The 16,522-nt window shown below is 38.8% G+C and overlaps 2 protein-coding genes across 2 annotated transcripts; both read left to right on the top strand.

Annotated features, from left to right (window-relative positions):
* Nucleotides 1-2,960: 2,960 nt before the first annotated feature.
* rpz2 (rapunzel 2) lies at nucleotides 2,961-5,905 on the top strand. The gene is made up of 2 exons (XM_041809389.1): nucleotides 2,961-3,058; nucleotides 4,872-5,905. The coding sequence occupies exon 2, from the start codon at nucleotides 4,921-4,923 to the stop codon at nucleotides 5,605-5,607; it is 687 nt and encodes a 228-aa protein (XP_041665323.1). The 5' UTR covers nucleotides 2,961-3,058; nucleotides 4,872-4,920; the 3' UTR covers nucleotides 5,608-5,905.
* Nucleotides 5,906-6,902: 997 nt separating this feature from the next.
* Nucleotides 6,903-16,248, top strand: krit1 (KRIT1 ankyrin repeat containing). The gene is made up of 17 exons (XM_041807935.1): nucleotides 6,903-7,098; nucleotides 9,874-10,043; nucleotides 10,160-10,316; nucleotides 10,402-10,494; nucleotides 10,922-11,051; nucleotides 11,135-11,378; nucleotides 11,473-11,588; nucleotides 11,684-11,827; nucleotides 11,935-12,091; nucleotides 12,785-12,892; nucleotides 13,701-13,857; nucleotides 13,987-14,138; nucleotides 14,269-14,435; nucleotides 14,557-14,644; nucleotides 14,732-14,938; nucleotides 15,604-15,720; nucleotides 15,915-16,248. The coding sequence occupies exons 2-17, from the start codon at nucleotides 9,942-9,944 to the stop codon at nucleotides 16,002-16,004; spliced, it is 2,229 nt and encodes a 742-aa protein (XP_041663869.1). The 5' UTR covers nucleotides 6,903-7,098; nucleotides 9,874-9,941; the 3' UTR covers nucleotides 16,005-16,248.
* The last annotated feature ends 274 nt before the right edge of the window (nucleotides 16,249-16,522 follow it).

Here is a 16,522-nt window from a genome sequence, read left to right on the forward strand (position 1 = left end):
TTTCAGAGCTAGGATGTAGTTTTTAAAAGTAAAATGAACAAAATCCCATTCATGATCTTACCATTTTGAAACCTGGTAAATAAGACCACATTAAGCAACCTGTCTTTATATCAAGTGACAAACTGTGAAAACTTAAATCTTGGCAAACACATTTTGCTTGATTTCTTTTTATTGTAATTTTATCCCCCCCCCAAACAAAAATAAGGTCCTCTTTGCTTTTCAGAAGTAAAAATGAATGATTTTAAAGGGATATTTCAGTATTTTTGGAAGTTGGGCGATAGAAGTGGCAGCAGCTGCCATTGATTTTAGTGAGCACTGCTCCTTTAAGAAGCATTGGCTGGTTGTACTAGCCAGAAAGTTAGGCTATACAGTGCAACAGATGGGTACAATTTCTCCCTGAGATTTAGCACGTTTTTGGTAAAAAAAGGGGTGCAAAACAATGTTGGCTCAAACATATGCACAATTTATAACTTTTGAAACAGTTTCAATGCTGGCTTTGGCTAGCGGTTACGTGCTCTTACATTGCAAAACAGTGACAAAAACACAGAGGCTTTCTGGGTTGAAAAAAAAAAAAGTTTGAAACGTTTTCAGTTGTGCAAATGTTTGAGCCAACATTGTTTTGTGGCCTATTTTTACCAAAACCTTGCTCCATTCCCGGGAGAAACTGTACCCATCTGTTAGACTGTATAGCCTAGCTTCCTGGCTAGTACAACCAGTGAGACCTTATTAAAGGAGCAATCACTGGAGGCTAATGCCACTACTACTGCTATGTACCTTCATATAACTCACCTACAAACATACTGAAATATCATTCAATTAGTTAGTTCATGTTACTTAAAGACACGGGAAAATTTTGCATGCTGCCCTGGTGGATATTTCTACTTACATGAAAAGCAAATAAGACCTCTTTTGGTCTGAATGTCTTTAAATGGGATGTTACCTGAATTTGAATAATGTAATTTTGAATAATGATTCAGTTCATCCAACAAGGTCATTAAAAACATAGCTTTGTATTTTCTACATAAGCTAAGACAGTATATGGAGATGTAACCTTTCTTATGAAGGAAAACTGATTCATTACATCATTTAGTGACTGATTTCTGCTTCTCTGCCAAGTCTCTACAGTTCCATTTAAATTCTTATGTTGGTTTTAACAATGGTATCAGTAATACTTCTTGACACTATCTTTGCCTTTCATCTTTGTGGTATCTGGTCACCTGTTCTGGTTAGGCAAGCGTGATGGCCTGCAATTCAACATCACAATGGAGGGAATACTGTGTATTTACAGCCTGTTCTGCAGCCTGTGGTTGGAGCAGGAGAGAAACGTAACCATAGGATTTTATTTTTGCGCCTGTGCTTGTTAAAGGTAAACATTTATATTTGGACACAAACTTAAAAATACAAAGAAATAAAGGCATTTAAAACTTTATGAAAATTATGAAAGTCATACTTGGATTTAATAGTCTTTACAGCCTAATGAAAAGAGACAGTCATTAAAAGTTTAACCTTTCTTTTCAACAGAAACATCACTTAATCAATCAGTGGAACAATTTATGAAGATAAGAAACAAATTTCCATCAGTTTGACTACTTCATTGAAAACTAAAGGGATGGAGGAAAATCTGTTAGAGTTAAACATGATGCATATGTAGTTTTCAGAGCTAGGATGTAGTTTTTAAAAGTAAAATGAACAAAATCCCATTCATGATCTTACCATTTTGAAACCTGGTAAATAAGACCACATTAAGCAACCTGTCTTTATATCAAGTGACAAACTGTGAAAACTTAAATCTTGGCAAACACATTTTGCTTGATTTCTTTTTATTGTAATTTTATCCCCCCCAAACAAAAATAAGGTCCTCTTTGCTTTTCAGAAGTAAAAATGAATGATTTTAAAGGGATATTTCAGTATTTTTGGAAGTTGGGCGATAGAAGTGGCAGTAGCTGCCATTGATTTTAGTGAGCACTGCTCCTTTAAGAAGCATTGGCTGGTTGTACTAGCCAGGAAGTTAGGCTACACAGTGCAACAGATGGGTACAATTTCTCCCTGAGATTTAGCACGTTTTTGGTAAAAAATGGGGTGCAAAACAATGTTGGCTCAAACATATGCACAATTTATAACTTTTGAAACAGTTTCAATGCTGGCTTTGGCTAGCGGTTACGTGCTCTTACATTGCAAAACAGTGACAAAAACACAGAGGCTTTCTGGGTTAAAAAAAAAAAAGTTTGAAACGTTTTCAGTTGTGCAAATGTTTGAGCCAACATTGTTTTGTGGCCTATTTTTACCAAAACCTTGCTCCATTCCCGGGAGAAACTGTACCCATCTGTTAGACTGTATAGCCTAGCTTCCTGGCTAGTACAACCAGTGAGACCTTATTAAAGGAGCAATCACTGGAGGCTAATGCCACTACTACTGCTATGTACCTTCATATAACTCACCTACAAACATACTGAAATATCATTCAATTAGTTAGTTCATGTTACTTAAAGACACAGGAAAATTTTGCATGCTGCCCTGGTGGATATTTCTACTTATATGAAAAGCAAATAAGACCTCTTTTGGTCTGAATGTCTTTAAATGGGATGTTACCTGAATTTGAATAATGTAATTTTGAATAATGGAAAACTGATTCATTACATCATTTAGTGACTGATTTCTGCTTCTCTGCCAAGTCTCTACAGTTCCATTTAAATTCTTATGTTGGTTTTAACAACGGTATCAGTAATACTTCTTGACACTATCTTTGCCTTTCATCTTTGTGGTATCTGGTCACCTGTTCTGGTTAGGCAAGCGTGATGGCCTGCAATTCAACATCACAATGGAGGGAATACTGTGTATTTACAGCCTGTTCTGCAGCCTGTGGTTGGAGCAGGAGGCCACAGTGAAACTAGAAGAACTCCCCTCAGCCAATCAGAGCGGAGTATGCATGAGTCACTTCCTTGTGTTCACTCCCCTCTCAGGCAGGAGGGGGCTGCTCTTGTTTAAGTAGGGAGGAAAATGGTGGAGAGGAAAGTCTGACGGCTGCAGTAGACAGAGGAACACAAACATCTTATCTCTGGTGAGTAAACATTTCTTGTTAAGTGTGTTTAAATCTCCAAACTGAAGGTTGAGAAGAGACTGCGTGAAAGCTGAGTCAGCTAGGACTGACTAGATGAACATGAGAGATGGGTGATTCCTGTGTGTGCTGCTGAGAATCAGGAAATGACAGAAACAGACTAAAAAGCTATCATGAGTAGCTACTAAAGGTAGCAAATAGCCCCTGAAAGTTATCTGAGCTATTAGGATGACATATGAAGCACACAGTGTGTGTTTGTTTCCAGTCTTTCCTGTGTTACTACAAAGTCACACCCACTGTTGTCCCGGAGTTATTTTTCCAGCAGGACAACATTGAGGAGGATGATCAATGTCAAAACTATGACAAAAATGAGCTGGATTAGACACTGTGCTTTTAAAAACACCACTATGTTTGTGATATTTTATCTACAGTTGCACATTTAGGTGCTTTTATGTGAATGGTTTGCTAAAGAAGTCACTTCCCAGACTACTATATTTGTTTCTTTTGTAACTATGCAACAGTGATTCTGAACAATTGAACAATTTTAATGGCTGATTGAGTCGTTTTCACCTTAAAATTGCAAAAAATAAGAGGTTCCAACATCTCAGGTAGAATATTTTTCAGTCTCTATAGTCCTCTATAAACTTAGATACAATATGTCTTTATAGAAGGCAGCACAGTGGTGTAATGGTTAGCTCTGTCACCTTACAGCAAGAAAGTTTCTTATTTGAATCTCTGTCAGTTCGGGCCTTCCTCTCTTTCAGAGCTCTTTCTGTTAACTGGTGACTCTAAATTGCCCATAGACAGGAGTGTGAGTGCTTGTTTGTCTCAGTCCAGGGTGAACCCCACTTCTTGCCAAAAGACAGCTGGGACTGACTCCAGCCCCCACCCCCAACCCTATGTGGGATATGCAGTATGGATGATAGGTAGAAGAATTTCTTCATTTTTAAAGCTCCTGTAAGAAACGGCTTGTTTTGATTTAACACCTCCCTGTGGATAATGCAGTACCTTTAATTTCTTTGCTGGATTTGCCCTGTGTATGTAGATAGTTTTATTGTAGAAACAAATAGCTCTGGCCTTTGCTTTTTTATTTAGAAAAGTTTCAAAAATTGAAAATCTTTGCCATGTGAAAAAAGGCTGCTTAGGAAAAGTGCTGATACTTGCCTCATCTTACAGTAGTTTAAGGCATTTGAAAAATTAATATTGGATGATATCATCCCTATGATAAACATCAATCATTGGTAAATACAGTAACATGAACAGATATCAGAAGCCAATTTTTATCTGTTTTGTCATATCAAATTAAAGCTGTTATTTGGGTCACCTTACTGTGGAATAAAATAAGAGATATCTTATTAGCCTGAGTCACCTGTTGGACAAACACTGACCTGTTTTATGGTCAAACATGAGAGAAAATCATGTCAGTGTTACACCAAAAGAAACACTGACAATGGATATTGGCTTAATGGTTACAGTAAATTTGGTATCTGAATTGGCCCCACTTTTCACAATCAGTGCATCTCTACATTTTTTAAATATTTGCACTTTTAACAGATAATAAAATAACTGATTGTTTTCAGCTCACATGTTTGACTCTGTGTGCACACATGAGCCCTCATCCTGACCTGTTGTTACAAATATTAGAGTGTAACATGACTCCATCTCCAGTATGGCGGCACACAACAGCTGGTGACATGTGGGCCAAACTAGCAACCTGAGAGTCAGCCAAGAGCTTCAAGAAGAGGCAATGTTTCTTAGCCTCTGAGCAGATGGGAATGCCTTATCTTCAAACCATATGTTTCTTTTTTCTACACAGCCTCCTGACTCTGTGTGAACCTTACCTTGGCTGAAGAACAGCAGCAGTGATGGCTGACACAGAAAAGATCAAGAAAACTGCAGCTAAAGTGCTGGGCTGTGTAGAGAAAGTGTCCTCCTTTGCCTCCTCCATCGACCCCATCTTTGGCATCGTCTCCTCCCTGGTTGGTGTGGCCCGCAAAGGACTGGTGGACGAGGAGAGCCATGCTTTAGAAAAGGACTTCCAGGAGATCAACTCCAAACTAGAATCCATCTCCCAAAAGAATCAACAATGCCTGAGAAAGATCCGTATTGACGAGGTGAATGAGACCTACGGAAAGTACGAGGAGTTCATCAAGCACCAGTACGCTGCCTTTAACAGCATGGTGGCTCAGGTTAAGAAAGATCCAGACAACACCCAGCGCTACTTTGATGGTTATGAGAAGATTTATGAGAGAGACAAGAGTGATCTGAGCTTGGATGTGTACTACCGGGGAGTGATGGGCACCAACCTGCTGTTTGGAAGAACCCTGCTGAAGGTGTACTTCGACAACTGCGAGGGTGACCTGGAGATCATGGAGCGCCGCTGTTCTCACATCACCCACCTGTTCCACATAGGCCTCATCGCCCTCATGGCCTACACGGCTGTTACAGAGGACGACGAAGACGAGGTGCGGGAGAAGTGGGCCAAAAGGGTGGTAGAAATCCAGGAGAAGATGCAGGAGGTGCTGAGTGAGTGCAAACCGAGGTCATCCTGAACCTGGAGCAGCAGAGAGAGGATCTCCTCTGAGTTTAGTGGGAACACTATGGACTCTCAGCTGTGGACCAAAATATAAATCATGTTATAATATATAAAACCAAAGCCATGTTTTCTTCTGTGCAACTAAGCTGCTTGTGATGTAAAAAAATAGCAGTGTTTTAGTTTTTGTATGAACATGTTGTTGTGATTTTTTGTTTGTTTGGAGACCACTATCTGATGCAGCTATATTGTGTTACGGTGCATGCATATATGGGCTGAAGTTTTATACAATCCCCTGAATTAAAATGTACAATCTGTTTGTTGCTCATGTTTTGTGTTTGTAACAACCATGCTAGAACAGTACATTTCATATGTGCCTGCACATTATGGGAGTTCATCATTGATGGTACAGCAGCCTTTGATCACTGATACACAGTAGGGGCACATTCTCTAACAGAGCTAACTATAATATTACTATAAAATTAAATTCCATCCCACTCTGTAAAATGGAGAAATGTGTAAGGGCTCCCTTACCGTACAGTGAGGCCTGCTCTTGTCACAAGAGATACAGGATACAGCTGCACGGTCTTTAGTTACACCTCTGTTGTGGAACTCTGGTATTTCCACCAGGTGGGTTGCGCAGTCTCTTTGACAGGATCCACGCCCCAGGATCACAGCCTCCATGAACAAGGCAGATTGCCTGCACAAAATTCATCTCAGTACTTCTGGTTGGTCCTGTAGAAGTCAACACAAGGAAAACCTGCCTTTAACATTGATTATTTCACTTCAAGTAAGATACCAGCTGGCTCCTGGCTGTTTTCCCACAACAAATTTATACAACTATGGCATCATGTCTGGGGCTCCTGGAAACCTGGAATGCAGGTCCTGGAGTACAACAATAACAAAAATCCTTTAAATGTATGAGTGACAACACTAAGAGGCAAAAATAATCTCAGGTAACGCCTCTATGATCAACGGATTACTGCACATCTCCACGAGGCATCAAGCACAATGAATACACTTCTGTAGTAAAATGAGCCCAAAAAACCCAGTAAAGCTTGCACACTGAAGGCCCTCAAAGTGCTTCTGTCTAATTGGTGCATACATCTCTGACCATGCTTAAGGCTGTGTTAGTCTTCAAATAAACAACCTCGAGTCAGGCCCAGACTGTGAAATAAAGGCTCGCCAAAATGTCCACCCAGTGGGTGTAAGTCTTCCACAAACTATGAAAATATGAAGTTAGCCCCGCACTGAGTCCCCCTCACCGCCAGAGTCCTCTGTTTCCCAGCCTGAGCTGCTGAAATGAAACGTAACATGATTCCTCTGTTTGTCTCTGCAGACCTGCCCCAAGTTACAGGCAGGCCTACAACTTTAACCCAAATATCTGCCTTGGAAGTTTACACTGCGCGGTTCTGCCGTCCGTTGGCTGGTCCACTTGACAGAATGAGACTCTATTAAAGCAGAGATATGCAGTGTCAGGTCTGTTGGAGGGAAAGTCACGTCGCTTTCGGTAAGTTTCAGCTGCTCAGCGAGCGGAAAAGCGGGGGTGGAGAGAAGTTTTAGCATCCCGGCTACAGCTATTGATCATTAAGTCCTATAAAGTTGAACATATTTGTTGAGAGCGAGGTTATTTGTAGGAACTAGTTTTACACGACAGCACAGGACACAGTCTGATATACAGTGCATGACATATTAGCGATGTTTCAACTGTTAAAAGACATCCGAGAGTTTGGTTTCCGGGGCGGAACCCCTATCTGAACTCAAGTTAATCTAAATTTACCGCAGACATTGTGAAGATGCGAGCAGGGCGTTTTCCCCATGTTATGTTATGGCCCAAACAAAGACGATTATTTAATATATGGACGTTGTAGAAAACTTTGAGCTTTATGTTTTTGTTGTAAACGTTTACGATTTGCCTTGTGTGGATACCGGTGTTCGGGTTGAACGGGTGACCGTTTTAACTGGAGACTTTCGTCCCAAAACGTCAGTGCGTGTCGTAGTCACAACAGCTGTTATAAACGTAAAGTTTCCTTGCGAATGCCTTTTTGTTTACTTTTTCTATTTGAGACGGACCCGTCAAGTATAAATATACCTTAAAAACCACGCAAAGAAAGGACACGCTATGCCTTCAGCATCTGCTGTAACCACGGCAACCACAGTCGCATCCGGCTGAGAGTCATCAGATAGCACGGCCACTAGCTAAGTCGAAACCCCAGCGAATACATTATACAATATTAATTACATAAAATTGCAATAAGTCTGTCTTCTTTAAGCTAATGTGGGGTCTTCGTGGTTAGGAAACTGAAATTTATACAAGGCTTCATTCTGACCACAAATGCAAACGCAACAATAAATGTGTTTATAAAACAATTCAGACTGTCCGGTAAGGTGAGGTCAGAAGTGACAAATAACACACTGCCAAAACAGTTCTCTTTCTTACACTTTTAGTGCAAGATAAAATGCATTTACCTTGTAAAAGAGTAAGATTTTTTCTATTAAAAATCCAAGCTTACTTTTACATACAGGACTAGATCTAATAGAGGTAAGGAGTAGTGCTTTGTCCACAGGGGGCACCAAATTGAACACAAACTGAAAGTTCTTTAGTAGCTTTAAATTTTCATAGGACAGAATCGATGGAGCATCAGACTACAATTTGTAATAGTTTGTTTTAAAGGGATGCCATGATGCATTGTCGTTAGGGGAGTACGATAACTATCGGGCCAATAACAGGAAATTATTATGTCATTCCGATAAGTCCGATATCATGATGATGAGCCCCGATAACACATACACACACACACACACACACATATATATATATATATATATATATATATATATATATATATATATATATATATATATTTGTCAGCACGGCAGTGCTGCCGTTTGTTTTCTTATCTTTCTTATCATGCATCACTATTTGTTGTTTGCAGTATATGTAACCCATTGACAGACATAAGCACATCAGTAGAGATTGTGGCATGAACAGATGTCAGGAGGGGATTTTTATCATTCTTGTTGTGTCAGTTTAATGCTGGCATCAAGAACAACTAACCCCTGTTGGACAAACTCTGATCTGTTTTTGTAGACAAACAAAAGAGAAAATGTTGGCATTTGGGGAGTCTTTCATCAAAATAAGTAATGAAAAACACGTGCATTTGTGCTGGCTAAAATATAATTTTAAACCTCAGCAACAGCCCTGATTTTGACAGTCAGTGTGTCTCTGGTGAGTTCTACTTAGGGCTGAACGATTTGGGAAAATAATCTAAATGCCATTTTGTTACCCAATATTGTGATTGCGATTTAATATTCGATTAATTCTTAAGTTCCTCATTCCATGCATTTTACAACAAAACAAGCAATAATTCATTCTTTACTATATAACAACACAATATTCAGTCAAACTAGGCAAAACAATTTCTTTTTAGATATCGAAATATGATGATTTTTTTCACTCATTTTGCAAATTTCATGTTAACTGTTGTATTAAAGGGAATGACATTTTTAATATAATTCTCCTATTTAATAAGAAAAAAATACAAACATGAAGAAAATTAGATTTTTTTGGACACTATTCTAAAAATATGGCACTAGAATGATTACATGATATGTTATGCATAACATCTCTGTTGCAAAATAAAGATTTCTAAACTTGTATTTAGACAAAAATTACAGGTTAAAGAAATATTGCACCTTCTGCGATTTTAAAATTGCAGCAGGCCATATTGCGATTTAATCTAATTTGCGATTAATTGCCCAGCCCTAGTTCTACTTGTAAGTTGTACTTGTAGTGTATTATAAACATACAGTGTATACTTTCGTTTGATGCTGTCAAGTTAATTAATACTGTACAATTATTAAAAAAAAAAAATTACCTGTAAGGCCAATACTCAGTCCAAGTTTAGATAAGGCCTATCATTACTTAATAACATTATGGTAATCAATATTTTCTGTATTAATCAACTGTTTTGGATTTTAAATGTCAAAGAAAAATATTTTAAAGCCTATGCTGATGTCTGCTAATCAGCTGTTTTTTTCCATATTTTTGCTTGAATTATGACCAAACCAATAATTTAATGTTTTGTTTTACATACTATATATTGTAGCTGGCTCATATATTATTCAATACTTTAGACGATACTGTCAAAATACCTATCACATCACTCCTGGCTGTGATTATTTTTTAAGCCCCTATCTTGTTTAATTAAGCTTGATGTCATTTCTCATCTTCTCACAATAGCTACTGTGATATGATTTCTACTTCTGTGGTGATCTGTTTCAGGGATGCCTCTCCACAGCATTTGGCCCTTGTGTAGCATGTTTTGTTAGGATTGAGAGACAGTTGGCAGCATGGGCAACGAGGACAGCCTGGAGGATGTGTTTGTAGCTGTCATACGCCCAAAGAGCCAAGTCAGCCTGAGCTCGAAGGAGTACAGAGCCAAAGCCTATGAGGTAATACACGGTTTTTGACTAATGACAACCTGCTGGCCTCAAAAACAAGAAGGGATGTTGGTTTAAATGTCTGTTTCAGGATTTCCACTAAACTCATGTTTCCTCTTTGTGTAAAGATCTTGCTGATTGAAGTGCCTCTGGAGGGAAAGGAAAAGAAAAGAAAGAAAGTCCTTCTGGCCACAAAGATCCAAACAGGAGGAGATAAATCCAAATCCATATTGGATTATGTTGATGAAAAAATCAGACCTATATCCAATAACCAAGGTTTCATAGGTCAGTGTTATGCATTACTGGTGCTTACTAACTAGACACGTTTTTGGGTCAGCCTCTGATTGAAACTCACTCCGGTTTGTTGTAGGAAAGCGTGTGGTGCATATGAAGAAATTCCCCCTTGATGGAGACAATGAAGGGAAAGAGGTGTCACTTTTTGTCGTGCCAGTCAGTGTTAAAGGTGAGTAAAATAAGAATCCTTCTAACTTAAAAGTAGCCTTAGATCCATGTTGTTTTATTGGCTACCATTGGGTTGATTATGGTCATTTTTAGTTTTTCTTTGGCATGCAAAAAGCTCCCAGAGGCTAAGTTTTTTGTGGATGCCAGTCTTGGATAAATAAGCATTTTTTTAAAAACTGTAAACTGTGCAAAGCTACTCCATAGTTGTCACAGACTGACCCAAAAGTAAAGAGAAAATGATCATAAATGGCTCCTCTTGAAGGTTTTTGTTAAATAAACAAACCTAAAGAAGTTATTCAAGTGGAGTTCATATTAAGAATTTGAAATATCACATTATTTTTTCCATGTGGTCTAGCCTTGTCCTGTACATTACAAAAGAAAGCTATGTAAACATTCTATAATATATGTTAATAAATAATTTTGAACAGACAACAGTAAGCCTGTCTACACCCCCGGCAGCCCGAGCTTCTACTGTTTTCAGGACATCATGCGGGTGTGTAGTGAAACCAGTGCTCACTTCTGCTCCATCACCTCCAAGATGCTCCTGGCCTTAGACAAGTGAGAATAGATCTGAAAACGTGGTATGAATAGGGCTTTTACATGATACCAAGCTCTAACTCTGTCCCTTTTGCTTTCCACAGATGGTTAGCGGAGCAGCACACAGTTCCACACGCCATCCCTGCTCTGTTCAGACCAGCACCTGTAGAGCGTGTTAAGACAAATGTAAGTAACCCAGCCTACGGCAGCGAGGGCAAACTGAGTGACGAGGGTTTGCACATGGGCTACACGGCTCTGGAGATCAAAAGCAAGATGATGTCGCTTGAAAAGGCAGATATGTGTATCCTCAATCCGCTTTATGGCTCTGATCTGCAGTACACCAACCGAGTGAGTCAGCTCTGAAAAAAATCTGACTTTGATTATGACAGATTAGCTGTCTTATCTTGGTTTAACATCTGTCCGTTCAATCTTTTTGCTGCAGGTGGACAAAGTAATCATCAACCCATACTTTGGGCTTGGAGCGCCTGACTACTCCAAGATCCAGATCCCAAAGAGAGAGAAGTGGCAACATGGACCCAACTGTGTGACAGAAGACAAGTGAGAAGTGACTCTCACATCAGCCACATTGTCTTATTTTGGTTTCTCATTTCTCCTCTTTCTGGTAGATATTTTGTTAACAATGATTTCTGCAGGGAGAGCCAGTGGGTTGACGACTTCCCCCTCCATCGCAGTGCCTGTGAAGGAGATGTGGAGCTGCTGTCTAAGCTTCTGGACAGCGGCTTCTCGGTCAAACAGCTGGACAGTGACCACTGGGCTCCTATTCACTATGCCTGCTGGTGAGTCCAGGAACATCGTAGGAATCCAGGGTTTTTAATTTCTTCTCATACTTTGGTTTGTTTTATTTATAGTGAGTTATAGTGACGTTTTTATTGGTTTCATCCAGGCATGGTAAAGTTGAGGCCACCAAACTGTTGCTGGAGAAAGGAAACTGTAACCCAAACCTGCTGAATGGACAGCTCAGCTCCCCGCTGCACTTTGCAGCCAGAGGTGGACATGCAGAGATAGTGCAGCTTCTGCTGCAGCACTCTGAGATTGACAGGGTACGAAACACGATGATGTTACCCTTTTCCTGAAGCTTTAATTAATTAATTTCTCTGTACTATTAGTGTTTTAACATGATATTGCTCTCACTAATGTAGATACATGCACTGTTTTTGAACTGTTTTGCTAGTTTTCAAAGTTAGATCTGTTGTAGAGTTATAGACAAAACAGTACAAACATAAAAACTGTTTTCCCAAAACTGTTTTTCTTATTGCATTTGCTAGGATTTTATTGGAAGACAAGCAAAGAAAAACAAAATACTGGTAATATTAATACATTGGCCAAATAGAACGTGCTGTTTATTACAACCTGCAGCCTGTTGCACCAAGTTATGGTGTAAAATCCACACTAAACCCTACCTTGAAACTAGTTAAGTTATAACTTAAGCCTACGTTGAAACTATTACAGCTGGTGCAACACCCTAAATGTTAGGGGAGCGTAAACTCCATCGTGAGTAAGAACTCAGTTCAAACTAGGCTACGTTTGAACTTGCGCACAGTTGGTGCAACCCATAGCTGTTATTCAACACTCACAAATTCAGAAGTGATGTTGTTAACTTCACTTAGTTAGGAACCTCTTTTGTGTCATATTTAGATCAGGCATTGTACCAGTTAAAACACAGTATGGCACATCAAGTAGTACTAATACAGTGGCAAGCAATGACTGTTAATTAAGGAAGATTTCTCTTGCAGCACATAGAAGACCAGCAGAAAAGATCCCCTCTGCAGGTGTGTGAGGAGAACAAACAGAATGAATGGGAGGAGACGGTGAAGCTTCTACAGCAAGCAAACACCAAACCTGTAAGTCACGTATAAGCAGTTGTAGGATAGTTACTAACAAAGAGTTATGTATTAGACATTACTGGTAACTTTTTGAAAAAGTTAAGGCCTAGCATTACTTAATTAATCCCTGTTGAAAGTGACAATGTGACAACCTGCTGTTGTGTTGTGTGTTGACCCTATGCTGGTGTCTATCTTTTTCATCTTTCCCTACAGTACAGCGATTCCTTGTTGCACTGTGTTTTTATTAAGTTCTGTTTTATGTTAGTTTAGTTTCTGTTTCATTTGCTAGTTAATCCATTCATTCATATTGCGTAATAAAAATTTAAAATGAGTTTTATTTGCATTAAAATGAGGCAATTTTTTACTAAATTGCAGCATAATGTCTCATTTAAATGTGTTAATGGTACAGGAGCACAGAGTCATCATCTGCTCTGCAGCACAGTAAGAAGAACATTCAACCATGTAGTGGTTTGATGAATTATACCTCTTATTGACTTGGTTACACAGGTTTAACACCAGTATTAGAGCCTTAAAGCATTTATGCATGCCATCACTTTTAGATGATTGCAGCTTGTGGTGTAGAACTGTAAAATTGTCACATGTATTAATTAAAGTCCATGTGGAAAATTATTAAAAGGAGTGCATAATGAAGTGTGATATTTTTTCTTTGCACATTTTAGGAGGCAGTTAATGCTGTTTGTCACTAGATGGTGCTGTTTCTTCTAAAATATCCCAGGTTCCTGTGGATTTGAAAAATTCTATTTAACACTAAAGCAGCTAAACTCTTGCCCTGTTTTTGTCCATCTTGGATTTGTGTGTTATGTAGTATGAGAAGGTGCGTATCTACCGCATGGATGGCTCCTATCGCTCTGTAGAGTTGAAGCACGGCAACAACACCACTGTGCAGCAGATCATGGAAGGCATGCGTCTTTCACAGGAGACCCAGCAGTACTTTACCATCTGGATCTGCTCTGAGAACCTCCGTGAGTTCAATGATGACACACTGTGATGGCTCTCAAAATTATCCTGCGATTATACTTCTTTAACTTTAGAGAGGAGACATTTTAACAAACATATTTTTCAAACCAGTAAAGCATTAATGCTCTTTTCAGACCTGCAGCTGAAGCCGTACCACAAGCCCCTGCAGCACTTGCGTATCTGGACAGAGATCGTTACGGACCTGACCGTGTTGGATCCTCAGAGGGAATCACCTCAGCTCTTCCTCCGCAGGGATGTTAGACTGCCCCTTGAAGTTGAGAAAAAGGTTAACCTACTTTTCCGTAAATAAAACTCTTTGTTTTTAGCCTAGAAGTAAAAAAAAAAAGGTAAGAGACAGTTGAAACTGTAAACACATGATGGTTGATTGACTTGTCAGGTGCTGCTCTGTTTTCCAGGCGGAGGATCCCCTGGCCATCTTAATCCTGTTTGATGAGGCCCGTCACTGCCTCCTTAAAGGATTCTTTCCTGCTCCAGACAGCAAACTGATCACACTGGCCAGCCTCCTGCTACAGATTATCTACGGCAACTATGAGAGCAAAAAGCACAAACAGGGATTCCTCAAGTATAACGCTGTTTCTGTTTATAAAAACATAAACACATGAGTATTCATTACTGTCTGAGGCAATTCTTTTGTTGTGCTGAAAAATCTGAAGTAAAGAGCTAAATTTCCCCTTTTTTAATAGTGAGGAAAACCTTAAATCAATCGTGCCGATATCCAAGGTGAAAAGCAAGGCATACCACTGGACCAACAGGATCCTGCATGAATACAAAGTAAGCTCTAAGGTTTTATGTAGAAACTCTTAAGATGAAATCCTGCTGGTGCCTGGATTGATGGAGTCTTCTCTTTCTCTCTGACAGGCTCTGAGCACCAGCGAGGGTGTGAGCAAGGAAATGCACCACCTGCAGCGACTCTTCCTGCAGAACTGCTGGGACATCCCCACGTATGGAGCAGCCTTCTTCACCGGTCAGGTCTACACTAAGGCCAGTGCCAGCAACCATAAAGTCATCCGTGTCTATGTCGGGGTCAATACAAAAGGGCTGCATCTTATGAATATGGAGACCAAGGTATCACAATCTTTAATTCCCCCTTAAATTTCACATGAACTCCAAATTCAATCTGCTGAGCTTATAGTGATTAAATATAATTAGGGTAGTTTCCTACAGACTGAAAATTATTACTTACCATCATAATTTTACATTGTAATGTTTTAAGAATGTTGTAGGAGATTGTCAATGGTTTTATCTGATTTATGACTCGCTGTACTAGTGGCTCTGCAGTTTTTTTGGAAAGTTTTGTGCTTTTGTAAGCTCTAAAAAAAATCACGTAGTCTTTGAGTATGTTAACAGTTGAGCTGTGAAAACTAAGAGGGCAGTATTAAAACTCTTCAAAAATTTTCATATGTAATTTTTATTCCAAAACCCTCCCAATATTATGTTATTATAGGTCGAAGTCTGGCCATGTATAAGAAAAAAGAAATAATTAATGCATAAAATATCAGATTTTTTCAGAAGTTTTGGTTTCATCTTGAATTATTTCCATTTTTAAATTAGTAGGTTCAGTACACATTTGAAATGTTATCAGCCTATCTTTTAAGATGTTTATATTTGTTGATTTGGAGTTATGGCTCATGATTCTGTGTTTGTTTCAGTTAGGTTGGTTAGAAGATGAATTGCCCTTAAATAAAGATTTTGAATTTTGATAATCTTTTAACACCTGTTCTCTATTTCAGGCTCTTCTCATCAGTTTAGAGTACAGCACGTTTATGTGGCAGCTTGGACATGCTGACCAGTACTTCCAGATACACAGTGGTGACAATAAAATGAACTTCATTGTGCACACAAAGCAGGTACCTGCTCCAAGATGTTTCCAAAAGATCTTGTAGGCTGTTGTTCCAATAATTTATTATCTTTTTATAAGTTACGTCTAGAATAGAACAAGCAATGACTGTATTTGTTCCACTGTAAGGTGGATTGCTCATAGTGAGAATTATAAAGTATCAGTAGTCAAACATATCCTCTTTTATTCTTTATTTCCTCATAGGCTGGCCTTATTGTTAAGCTTTTGATGAAGCTAAGCGGACAGATGACTCCAAGCGATAAAGGTGTAATGGACAAATATGCCTACGGCTGAAAAACTGTTCAGTGAAACCCACACCTGCCAAAGATTCAAGTGCAGATTCTTCTCACTGATTCTCATTTGACTGCAATAACTCTGGATGAAGAGGAAAAGATGGCCTCACACCAAACACCTCAATTTTATATTAGTCTTACTGAAACCTTTCACAGTTTAACATTGTGTATTTGAAGTCATATTTTGAGTGGATGTAAATATTGTTTATTTAATGTTTTGTTTTAATAAACTGATGCATACATGAGGTTGTAGTCAGAGTTTCATTAAGTGCTTCAAACCAAATAATCTACCATTTAAAGAGAATCTTTTAAGATATTTATTTTTTGACAATTCAATTTGATTAAATATTGTAATGGCTATTTGCACGAAAACAAACTAAAATGAACTAAAACATAATCAAATGGCCCCGTAATACACAGGCAAGGGAAGTCCATATTTCATACTAAAGGTCTGTTTTTGATGATTTATTGTCCAGGAAGAGAACAAAGACAATCATGGCTCCTGCTGTATATTACATT

The sequence above is a fragment of the Cheilinus undulatus genome, linkage group 16 (assembly GCF_018320785.1).
Source record: "Cheilinus undulatus linkage group 16, ASM1832078v1, whole genome shotgun sequence".
NCBI classification, from domain to species: Eukaryota; Metazoa; Chordata; class Actinopteri; order Labriformes; family Labridae; genus Cheilinus; species Cheilinus undulatus.